The 12,106-nt window shown below is 33.3% G+C and overlaps 3 protein-coding genes and 1 long non-coding RNA gene across 4 annotated transcripts; 3 read left to right on the forward strand and 1 right to left on the reverse strand.

Annotated features, from left to right (window-relative positions):
• Window positions 1-6: 6 nt before the first annotated feature.
• Window positions 7-2,034, reverse strand: LOC126899179 (uncharacterized). The gene is made up of 5 exons (XR_007702495.1): window positions 1,778-2,034; window positions 1,641-1,716; window positions 1,176-1,269; window positions 841-960; window positions 7-771 (listed from the first exon to the last, which is right to left on the reverse strand). It is a non-coding gene; the product is annotated as an uncharacterized LOC126899179 (long non-coding RNA).
• A 3,524-nt stretch (window positions 2,035-5,558) lies between these two features.
• Window positions 5,559-6,473, forward strand: LOC126898334 (uncharacterized). The gene has a single exon (XM_050672274.1). It carries the CDS (start codon window positions 5,559-5,561, stop codon window positions 6,471-6,473), a length of 915 nt encoding a protein of 304 aa, XP_050528231.1.
• A 207-nt stretch (window positions 6,474-6,680) lies between these two features.
• LOC126898335 (uncharacterized) lies at window positions 6,681-8,195 on the forward strand. Its single transcript, XM_050672275.1, has one exon. It carries the CDS (start codon window positions 6,681-6,683, stop codon window positions 8,193-8,195), a length of 1,515 nt encoding a protein of 504 aa, XP_050528232.1.
• Window positions 8,196-8,211: 16 nt separating this feature from the next.
• Window positions 8,212-8,607, forward strand: LOC126898336 (uncharacterized). Its single transcript, XM_050672276.1, has one exon. It carries the CDS (start codon window positions 8,212-8,214, stop codon window positions 8,605-8,607), a length of 396 nt encoding a protein of 131 aa, XP_050528233.1.
• Window positions 8,608-12,106: the final 3,499 nt, after the last annotated feature.

Genomic DNA, 12,106 nt, shown 5'->3' on the forward strand with positions numbered 1-12,106 from the left:
AAGAGTAGTGAAAGATAATATAAATAATTTAATATTAAAAACTGATATTGAGGTATTAAATAAAATCTTTTGGTTTTATACAATAATGGTGTTTCCTTATATAGAAATGAAGTATTTGAATTAACGGAAAATATGAAATTCAATGGTATAATTAAACCATGCCATAGAGACAGATATCATCAAATAATTTATTTCACTTCCGAATTATTGCGAGTTATTATTTAACTTAAAAAATATTTTAAAATAATTATCGTTTAATTTAAATTTTTCACTTATAAATAATTAGTATGCTAAACATTTCCCAAATTAAAGTGTTATAAAGTGTCCAGTGCCAAAGCTAAATAAACGGCTTTCAATTAATTATTTATTGATATACAATATTCATTTAACGTATACGATTTTACAGAGCCGGTGTTATTTTAATTGTTGTATGACACATAAAAATTAATTTAAAAATTCACACGTGTTGTGTGTTCCTTTAATTATAATTACTAATTATGCATAAAATAAATAATTTAAAAAGTGATATATTCAAATTAAACTCCAATTTTTAATTTTTTTTTAGTTTTATGCACGAAAAAAAAAAATAGAACAGAGTTTATTTAAAAAAACATAATTCAACAATAACTTTAAAGTACGATCGATGGATAAGTCTGTAGTCGTTTTCTCGATGAACTCCGAAGGCCAACAGTAGTGTTTTCCAAGCTGTGTTCGGCAGTTAGATGTCACCGAGAAGACAACAAAATAATGGCAGTATATATGAAATGCGATCTGAAAGTAAAGAGTAAAATCAGGAAAACAAAAAATTCAAGTGTCCCAATTACAAAACTCATACCGTACCTTTTTGGTTTTCTTCCAACGGTAAGGGAAAAGCACGGGCTAAACAAAAATGAACGACACACCGTGAGTAAAAAAAAAAAAAAAAATAATAATGTTGTTGCTATCCAAGCCACCCGCAGTCTGAAAATTACAATTCACATAAATTAATACAGTCATTGCTATATTGTACGACCGTGGAAAAAAAAATAATTACAACAGGACCACAAACATGTTCATGAGTGTGATTAAATATAACAAAAATAAAAAATATTTATTCAACACACATTACACAATGCGGTCACCAATAGATAATATAATGATCACCTAACTTTAATTGACATATGAAAATTAATTACTTGTGTAATAAATCGGTTAGCAGTTAGAGACTGCGCTCTTGGCCAACGGACTGAACCGTTATTGAAGCAGTCCTTCGGACACAACAAACGCCATCTAAAAATTACAAAATCAAATTAATCAATACAGCCATTACAATGATTATATAGACAATTATAAAATTGTAACATTATTATTATTACCACAAATATCAATGTAGTACATGCAAACAAAAATAAAAAAAAAAGTATCTCTATGTAAATATATATATATATAGATAGAGAANTCTATGTAAATATATATATATATATTTACATAGATAGAGAGAGAGAGAGATTGTGTAGACTGATATAGTACAAATGTCACCGGTAAATGAAATACAAATTGACACAAATATGCTAAGTAAATTAATAATAACGTATAAAGATGAATTGTACTTTTAATTGAATAACAATAAATTTCTTTTGACAAATGAACATTAATTTTACCTGTGCCAGAAATCCAATAGTGATGACAGCCAACAATCTACAGCTCGGTTATCCTGGCACAACAGTGTAGCACAGCCTAAAAATGACAAAATCAAATTAATAATATATATTAATTACAATAGTGGTATATTAATTACAATAGTGGTAAAATCGTCGCCCAACGCACGCGTTTTTTAACGAATAAACACGCACTACCCCCATATAATTAATTTATAATGAATAAACGGACGTATGACGGATAAATTTACAAAACGGAATTAAACAATATCATCGTTAAAACGTAGACAATTCGAAAACCAAGTCGATCGTCGTCATCGCTGTAAAATTATCGATCGCACGTTTCGATTAATTAATATATATAATCGCAATAGTAGTAGAAGTAGAAAATTTACAAAATCACATTAATAAACGAATACGGTCAATACACTATATTGAAATAACGACAGAATAAACGACGACGCACAAAACGGCGCGGTGATAACGACCACGCGTTNCAAAGCGGTTGTGATAACGACCACGCGTTCGGACGTCGGACGCGGTGATAACGGCGAAAACAGTGGCCTAGTGGGAGACGCGCTCCCCTATTTCGCGTCGTTTTCCGTTCCACGGAAATCGGAAAATCGCGAATTTAAGAAAACGCGGAAGGCGAAAAATTCGAACGAAGTTAGGAAAAGACGGGTAACGATAAGCGTCGTCGAACGGTACCGAAAAGGCGGCGAAAAGAGAAAAATGCGAATTTTAAAAAGGAAAAAACGCAATATTTCTTCCAGGTGGACCTTATTTAGAGGGGCTGAGAAAATAGTATATAGAGCGAGATTGTATTGCGTAACAACCAGTATATACACATTGTTTTTGTTTTTCTATTGTTGAATTTCGTATATTTTCTCNATAGAACTGAAAAATTTACAATATCACATTAATAAACGAATACGGTCAAAACACTATATTGAAATAACGACAGAATAAACGACGACGCACAAAACGGCGGCGCGGTTGTGATAACGACCGCGTTCGGGCGTCGGACGCGGCGATAACGACGAAACGGCGGGAACGCGACGGGCCGAGTGGGAGGCGCGCTCCCCTATTTCGCGTCGTTTTCCGTTCCACGGAATCGCGAAAATCGCGAATTTAAGAAAACGTCGAAGGCGAAAAATTCGAGGGCCGCCAGGAAAAGACGCGAAACGATAAGAGCCGTCGAACGGTACGGGAACGGAGGCGATAGGATTAAAATCGGAATTTTAATGCGGAAAAAACGCAATATTTCTTCCAGGTGGACCTTATTTAGAGGGGCTGAGAAAATAGTATATAGCGAGAGNACCTTATTTAGAGGGGCTGAGAAAATAGTATATAGAGCGAGATTGTATTGCGTAACAACCAGTATATACACATTGTTTTTGTTTTTCTATTGTTGAATTTCGTATATTTTCTTGAAAACGTAATTTAATTTTTGTAACAGGAAGAAGTTATTTTTCTATCATAGCATTGATTGTTTACAAAAATCTTGTTGCACTAATTGTGACTTCCTTAAAGCTACTAATTAGCTGACGGAAAGATTTATTGTTGCTACTAATTAGTAAAATTAAGCTAGTCAATTGTGATATTTAAATTTGAGTTACCAAATTGTAGTCTTAAGTTCATTTGTTATTATCGTGATCCACATTTTGGTGACCTCGACGTGATATTATATTTTTCTATTTTTTTTACCTAACTGTGTTGTGATTTTGTATATTGTTTCTAGTCAAGTAAATAAGTGCTGTGTTATTTTTATTGTATTGAAGTGTGCTATTATATAATATCAGTATTGTGTGAATATTTAAATTTATTTAATAGTATTTCATTTATTTTTTAAGTTCAGCCATTTTTATTTTGTTAATTATTTGAAAAAATATCTTTCACATTTCGTTATTAATTGATTCATCTGTAATGGTGGATTATGATGATCAAACATTAGAGTTATTAAAGAGATTAAAGAAAAAGCGTACAGTGATAAAAGCATCTTTAACAAGGGCTCGAACATTTGCTAGTAAATTTGATATTAATACACAAGCAATCACTTTATTAGAATTTAGACAAGAAGAACTTCCACAGATAAGTAGAAAATTTGATGAAGTACAATCTGAAATTGAACTCCTATGTCCTGATGATGCAGTTAATGCGGAAGAACAACGTGCAAGGTTTGAAAATGACTACTTTGAAGTAAGATCTATGATGCAAGACTACATTAATCAAACAAAAAATTTAAATGTCAACATAAATAATTCATCTTTCATGGCTTCTACATCTTGTAATCGTATGAGACTAGCGCCGCCTAAACTACCAAGTTTTAATGGAAATATAGAGGAGTGGGAATCATTCTACAACGTTTTTTGCTCAATAGTACATTCAAAGGACTACGATCTAGTGGAAAAATTCTATCATCTACGGTCAGCATTAAGTGGTTCAGCAGCAGATATAATAAAATCAATTCCTCTTACTGATGAAAACTATGAAGTAGCATTGCGCAAGCTCAAGAAAAGATATGAAAATAAAGCCCTAATTATTTAGTCACATATCAGAGCATTGTTGAATAGTCCAAGAATAACCAATGCATCAGCAAGTAGTCTTGAAAAATTACACTCTCATGTAGAAGGACATTTATCTGCATTAGAAGTGCTAAACGAACCACTAGATCAGTGGGACTCTTGGCTTGTCACCATTATTTTAGGTTGTTTAGACGAGGCAACGAGTCATGAATGGCAAAATAGACAAACAACTACAGACATGCCCAAGTATAAAAATCTAGAGCAATTTTTAGCGGGTAGATGTGCGCTGTTTGAAACTTCAGAGGCATGGGATAATTGTGGTATTGAAACCAGGAAAGGGATAAGTCGGCATGCATCCAACAGGAAAATTACACTGGCAACGGCAATGGGTGGTGAGGTGTGTTCAACAAAGGGTTCACTGGTAAAGGCAGTTGCATGTCCGGTGTGTAATGGATTACACAAAATTTATGCGTGTACACAGTTTAAATCGAAAACTCCGTCAGAACGATTAACAATAACGAGAAATCTTAAACTGTGCTTCAATTGTTTTTCAAACATGCATACGGTGGCACAATGCAATGGTGGTACATATCGTGTTTGCAATCGTAAATTTAATTCCTTATTACATTTTCCTATTACAAATACACAAAACAGTAGTGAAAGTACAAATGAAGTGTCAGCAACATCTGAAGAGCAAGAAATTGGACCCGTAACAGCTTTGTGTAACAAGGAAGCACATAGTGAAGTTTTACTAGCCACTGCACTGGTAAAGGTTATGGATTCAACTGGGAATTGTCATCATTTACGAGCTATGCTTAATAGTGGATCTCAAATAAACATAATTAGTAAGAGAACAGCACATAAATTAAATTTAATTACAAAAAAGGGTGTGCTGTCAATACGAGGAGTAGGGGAAGTACCCACGAATTCAGCCTTTCAAACGACAATCGAAATTCAGTCATTGTATTCACAAAGGTCATGGATGTTAGACTGCCAAGTAGTGGACCAAGTGCTTAACCTTTTACCCAATAATCACATTCCTACAGAGACGTGGCGTATACCTGAAGACATACAACTACAGATTGCTGATCCTAATTTTATGAAACCAGGACCAATAGATTTATTAATAGGAGCAGAAATATTCTTTGATATGTTAGAAACTGAAAAACGAGAAATCACCGTAGGTTTACCATGGTTTGTCAAAACAAAACTAGGTTTGGTCGTTTCTGGGAAACTTCCACAAACTTCGTACCAGCATAATAGTGAGTTGCAATGTTTGTTCCAAGTGTGGGACACAGAAAAGCATGAAAACGTTCAAGAAGGTCTAACAGCAGACGAAATTCGCTGTGAAGAGCATTTTTTATAAAACTATTCACGCACAAAATCAGGACGATTTATGGTAAGATTACCTTTGAACGAATCAGTACAAGTTCTTGGAGATTCGTTACCAATGGCAACAAAACGTTTCTATCGCTTAGAAAATCGTTTTAAAGTACAACCCGAACTCTACAGCCAGTACAAAGCATTCATGGAAGAATATCTTCAGCTTGGTCACATGGAAGAAGTTACAGGAGAATTCACAACAAACAATTCATGTTATTATCTACCTCATCATCCAGTGATACGAGAAGACAGTCTAACAACAAAGGTGAGAGTAGTATTTGATGCCAGTGCAAAAACATTAAACGGTCCATCTCTGAATGACATTATGATGATTGGCCCTACAGTACAGTCTGATTTAGCTACTATTTTGATTAAATTTCGAGTGCACAAGATTGCATTTTGTGCTGATCTTACAAAGATGTATCGTCAAATACTAGTGGATCCACAAGATCGAGATCTTCAAAGAATTGTTTGGCGAAACCAACCACATGAAAGTCTTCAACATTTTAAACTACGTACTGTAACATATGGGACAGCATCAGCTCCATATCTAGCTACTCGATGTCTCAATCAAATTGCAATAGATATTGAAAGGGTCGATAAAACGACGGCCGATGTAATCCAGAACGATTTTTATATCGATGATCTGTTAAGTGGAGCCCCAACATTGGAAGAGGCAAAACAATTGCAAGTACGAATACAACAAGTACTGTGTAATGCTGGGTTAGAACTGCGAAAATGGTGTTCAAATTCAGCAGATTTGTTACGTTCTTTAGACTTAGATCCTTGTGCTCAAGACGAAAATTTTTTAATAAAAATTGGTGATCAAGATTCAGTCAAATCACTTGGGTTGAGCTGGTATCCACAGACCGATGAGTTACAATTTAAGACAAATTTCAATCCATCATCAGCACGATGCACAAAATGATCAATTCTTACTGAACTTAGTAGAGTTTTTGATCCACTCGGGCTTCTCAGTCCTGTAATCATCAAAGGTCGAATATTCATTCAGCAACTGTGGCAAGAAAAGGTTTCATGGGATGAACCATTAAACGAGGACATTCGTAAGCGATGGTCAAATTATGTCAAAGAGTTACATTGCTTAAAGGACATAAGGATTCAACGGCTTGTAAAAATGTCAACAGACGGAGTGGAGATTGTAGGTTTCTGTGATGCTTCTCAATTCGCATACGGAGCATGTTTATATGTTCGCTCAAAAACAAGTAATGGAGAGTGGTCATCTTGCTTACTCTGTTCAAAATCTATAGTAGCCTCACTTAAACATGTGTCAATTCCTCGGCTTGAATTGAATGCGGCACTTTTGTTAGCTCAACTTTGTCGTAAGGTCGGAGCGGCGTTAAGGCTTAATGTGTCAAAATTTATACTGTTCTCAGACTCCACTATTGTACTCACATGGATAAATCGTATGTCTGGGACGTTGGCCACATATGTTGGAAACCGTGTATTGAAAATTCACGATATTACATCACCTCATCAATGGAAACATGTCAGAACTAATCAAAATGCAGTAGATCTTATATCGAGAGGACTGACGGTAAATCAACTTTCATCTTCAACAATGTGGTGGACAGGTCCAGAGTTTATAAAGGGACCACAAGAAGAATGGCCAAGTAGCACTTTTGAATTGCTTGAGAATCCGCCAGAAATAAAAAGGACCAAATTGGTGTTAACATCCTGTAAAACTGACAACACATTACTACAGCGGTATTCAAGTTGGGACGTATTATTACGCATTACTGCATGGATCTTACAGTATATAGGAAATTTTAGAAAACGTATACGTGAAAAAAGGGTCAACTCTGATAATGGATTAGAGTTGAAAGAGTGTCCAACAATACGGCTTAGTGCCTCGGATCTTCAAGAGGCAGCTATCAGATGGTACAAAATTGCACAACAAGATGATTTTCATCAGGAAATTAATGATCTACAGGAAAACCGTGAGTTGAAGAAGGGAAGTTCAATTCGAGGACTGTCACCTTGGTTAGATGAATTAAAACTTCTTAGAGTAGGTGGTAGACTAAAAAATGCTAACATCAATTTCAATCAAAGGCATCCAGTATTACTTTCATCAAATCACTATTATGATACTAACTATTATNATCCAGTATTACTTTCATCAAATCACCGAGTAACTATTATGATTGCTGAGGCTCAACACAAAAAGTTGTTACATGCTGGACCACATCTGCTATTGAGCCAGTTACGACAAACAATTTGGCCACTTAATGGAAAGATTCTAGTGAACAAAATTGTGCGAAATTGCAGACAATGTTTTCAAATAAAACCGGTAATTTCTCAACCATCAATGGGACAGCTTCCCAGCACAAGAGTAAATTCAGAACGAGCCTTTGCTGTAACAGGTATCAATTTTTGTGGACCAATAATGGTGCGGTCTGGGTTTGGAAAAAATACTAAAAAGGAAAAGGCTTATGTTGTACTATTCGTTTGTTTTACATCTAAAGCAATTCATTTAGAATTAGTGGTTTATCTTCAGAAAAATTTGTTGCTGCACTTCGAAGATTTATATCTAGAAGATGAATTTGTCGAGAAATACACAGCGATAATGCAACTAATTTTAAAGGAGCGAAACGAGAACTGCAGGATCATTTTTAGCAAGTCAGAGAAGTAGAAGTCCATATGACGAAATGGCAGAGATTGGTGTTCAATGGAAGTTCATTCCACCTAGAGCACCCAATTTCGGAGGACTATGGGAAGCAGCAGTAAAATCAACAAAATATCATTTGAAACGTGTAATTGGATTAACCACTCTAACGTTTGAAGAAATGACTACATTACTTACTCAGATCGAAGCTTGTCTAAATTCACGGCCAATCACGGAACTTTCTAATGATCCAAATGATTACAACGCACTTACGCCAGCACATTTTTTAATAGGAGAATCACTGTTGTTACCACCAGAGCCAAGCATCTCTCAACAATGTCCCACACGACGCTACAAACACATGCAATTCATGATGCAACAATTTTGGAAGCGATGGTCAAAGGAATATTTGCAAACCCTCCAGAAACAAACTAAATGATGGAAAGGATCAAACCCATTACAAGTTAGAATGCTAGTATTGTTGGGTGAAGATCATCTACCACCTCTTCAATGGCCAATGCTACGTATTCAAGAATTTCACCCTGGCAATGACAGAATTGTACGTGTAGTCACGTTACGTACAAGTAACGGTCAAATTTATAAAAGAGCAGCAAATCGAGTTTATCCACTTCCAAAGGGTTTACAACCTATCCCATAAGAGTTTTTTAAGATATTCAGATCGTCTCATCGATCAGCGGGGGGGTGAATGTTAACAACATTTCAGTTGTTAACTTAACGTGTACTCGGACCGGTCTAATTGTTATCACGCGACGACTCCCTACTATGAACACACTACACACCACACACGCACATAACCGCATTATAGTATAGTACAACATTGTATTGCGTAACAACCAGTATATACACATTGTTTTTGTTTTTCTATTGTTGAATTTCGTATATTTTCTTGAAAACGTAATTTAATTTTTGTAACAGGAAGAAGTTATTTTTCTATCATAGCATTGATTGTTTACAAAAATCTTGTTGCACTAATTGTGACTTCCTTAAAGCTACTAATTAGCTGACGGAAAGATTTATTGTTGCTACTAATTAGTAAAATTAAGCTAGTCAATTGTGATATTTAAATTTGAGTTACCAAATTGTAGTCTTAAGTTCATTTGTTATTATCGTGATCCTTGTTTTAGTGTTAGATAGCATCTCTGGCCAGCAGCTCTGCAAATTTTGAGTACTATTGTTGATTTGTGTTCCTTTTTGTAATTTAGTGTAGTCTTCTTTATTATTATTATAGTGATTATTGATTGTGATTTATTGAACATATTAGTTATCACAAGTTTTATTTATTTATTATTTATTTCATTGTAGGCGTAAGGCCAACGCACAACGTTCATAAGGACCTTGTGAGTATAAAATAGTCATTATCGTACGGGTATTTGTTGTTTTATATTGTGGGTAAATCATTAAATAATTAAACTATCTTTAATTTTGTGTTATCTGTTCAATGTCATTTTAATAATAATTATTATCTAGTCAAATTTGTTTAATTTAGTTACTACGTCTTATTATTGAATTTATACAATTATTCTTTATATTGTCCTTTTAATTAATTTACATAATTTTACACCATTGTTCTTCGAGTTATTTTATACATATTGTTTATTACTATAATTACTTTAAAGAAAGAGTTGAGAATCATTTATAATTGGAAGAGTCATATTCATTTGTTATTGATTTATTAAAGTTGTATAGTTCATTGTTGTTGTTATTCTGTTATAGCCTGAGAGTGCATATTTATATTATTTGTTGAGCCAAAAGGGCTAAATTTATCTTGTCAAGTCATTTATTAAATTATTATTATTAATTGTTGTAAAAAGGTTTCAATTATTTATTTATTTAGTTTTATAGCACACACTTACATAATTACACACTAACACATCTGTCATTACATAGATCACTGGTTGCTGCGCAGGCGACCCCTCCCACCACCAGTGATTCTATTCACATACACTACACTACGCAGTCTGATCGGTATTAGTGCAATTAGCCGGTTCGGGTACGCACTATAATATTTAGTGCCCCTGATCCTAACAAATATAATTACTTGTAGATTTTTTTTTATTATATCAATTAAACAATAACGGTAAAGACACAGTGTTGGTAGCACAGTGGGGTCGTGGCATAGTTGGGTCCAGTAGAGATGATATCTGACAGTGATTAAAATCACTATCTTAAAAAACGCTTCGATGCAAATCTGTAGATAGTGTTTAATTTAAAAAAAAAATTTGTCAAAATAGCATATTTTTGAATATGGTAGCCATTTGCGCATAGAAGATGGGTCGTCGGGACAAATTTTTTTTTTCATTTTATAGTACATAAAATAAGCTTTAATTTGATATATGTTTAAAGGATGCAGTATTTCTGGAACATTTTCAAAAATTAAGTTGAAAAAGTTTTTTTTTGTAAAAAAGTTACTATTTTAAATCCCCCCAGTGAGCAGAATAAGTGTTAGATTTTCAAAAAAAATTATATCAAATGAAAGGGAAATATCTAAGGTTTCAATACAAAAAAATATTATTTTTATTTGTTCATTTTTGAAAAAGTTTTGGGAGTTTTAAGTACAAAGAACATTCCGATAGAAGGTGATTTTAATCGCAAACATTACATTTTTTTTTTTATTTCGACAGCCATTTGCACATAGAAGATAAAGTGTCGGGACAAGTTTTTTTTTTCATTTTGTAGTACATAAAATAAGCTTTAATTTGATATATGTTTAAAGGACGCAGTATTTCCGGAACATTTTCAAAAGTTCAGTTGAAAAAGATCTATGTTTTTTACAATATTTTAAGTTTTGAACGCCCCCTATATAAGGGGAAATTGTCCAATTTTAATAAAAAGTATGTCAAATGAAAGATGTACTTATAATGTATTTAGAAAAAAAAAATTTGTGCTGATATATACATTTTTCAAAAAGTTATAGCATTTTTAAGTTGAAAATTTAAATTCGAAAATCGAAAATTTTAACACAAAAATAGTGTTACATCATTTCTAGATACTTTAGTTACTTAAAACTGAGTTATTTAGAAAATTAAAATTTGATAGAACGATTAATTTAAAAAAAATTAAATAAAGTAATATTTTATATATCTTTTAAGTAAAGTGAGTTAACTTTCTAGTTTTAAATTTTGCTTAGAATTTAGATTCTTAATATTTACCGCATTGTCATGCACAATACACATAGTTTTTGTATCAATTGCCCATTCCTTCATAATATCCAATAATTTTTGTTTTAAATTTATACTGGTATGTCGCTCATCCATTAATTCAGTTGTAATAATATAATTGACATTTTTCCAATTTTTATTAATGCCATGTGCCGTAACTGTTATATAAGACTCTATAGCTTTACTGGTCCAACAGTCAGTAGTTAGTGCTATTGAGTCTATGTTTTTTATTTCATTGGCTACTTTATGTCTTTCTGTCTCGTATAGTCCTTGAATCTTCCTTTTGATTGTAAACCGACTTGGTATTTCATAATTTGGTGATATCTTCTTCATAAATTCAATAAAACCAACACCATCCACTGTTGATAGTGGCAGCATATCTTTGGCTATAAANTGTCTGTTACCACTTTTTCTCAGCTCTCACCGAACGGATTTCTTTCAACGATACGTCAAAAGATCACAAATCGTATCTAGTCGAAGACATTACCCTTCAAAATTGAAAAAATTTCCCTCGTTCCCTATAAATGGGGGAAACCTCCAAAAAAATTACAAATTTAAAAATCGCTAATTTTCGAAATTTTTTCAATTTTTTTACTCAAAACTGCCGTAACTTTTTCAAAAATGAACATATCAATATAATTTTTTTTTATATAGATGCTTAATGTCTTTACCTATCATTTGGTATATTTTTTTTGTAAATCTGACACTTAACCTGCCCACAGGGGGGGATTTAAAATGACAACTTTTTCACAAAAAATT

The sequence above is a fragment of the Daktulosphaira vitifoliae genome, unplaced genomic scaffold (assembly GCF_025091365.1).
Source record: "Daktulosphaira vitifoliae isolate Bord-2020 unplaced genomic scaffold, ASM2509136v1 Scaffold_2, whole genome shotgun sequence".
Lineage (NCBI taxonomy): Eukaryota > Metazoa > Arthropoda > Insecta > Hemiptera > Phylloxeridae > Daktulosphaira > Daktulosphaira vitifoliae.

Bases quoted from the DNA above. Each gene is read 5' to 3' on its own strand.
- LOC126898336 (XM_050672276.1), top strand. From the start codon at position 8,212: ATGGCAGAGATTGGTGTTCAATGGAAGTTCATTCCACCTAGAGCACCC.
- LOC126898334 (XM_050672274.1), top strand. From the start codon at position 5,559: ATGGTAAGATTACCTTTGAACGAATCAGTACAAGTTCTTGGAGATTCG.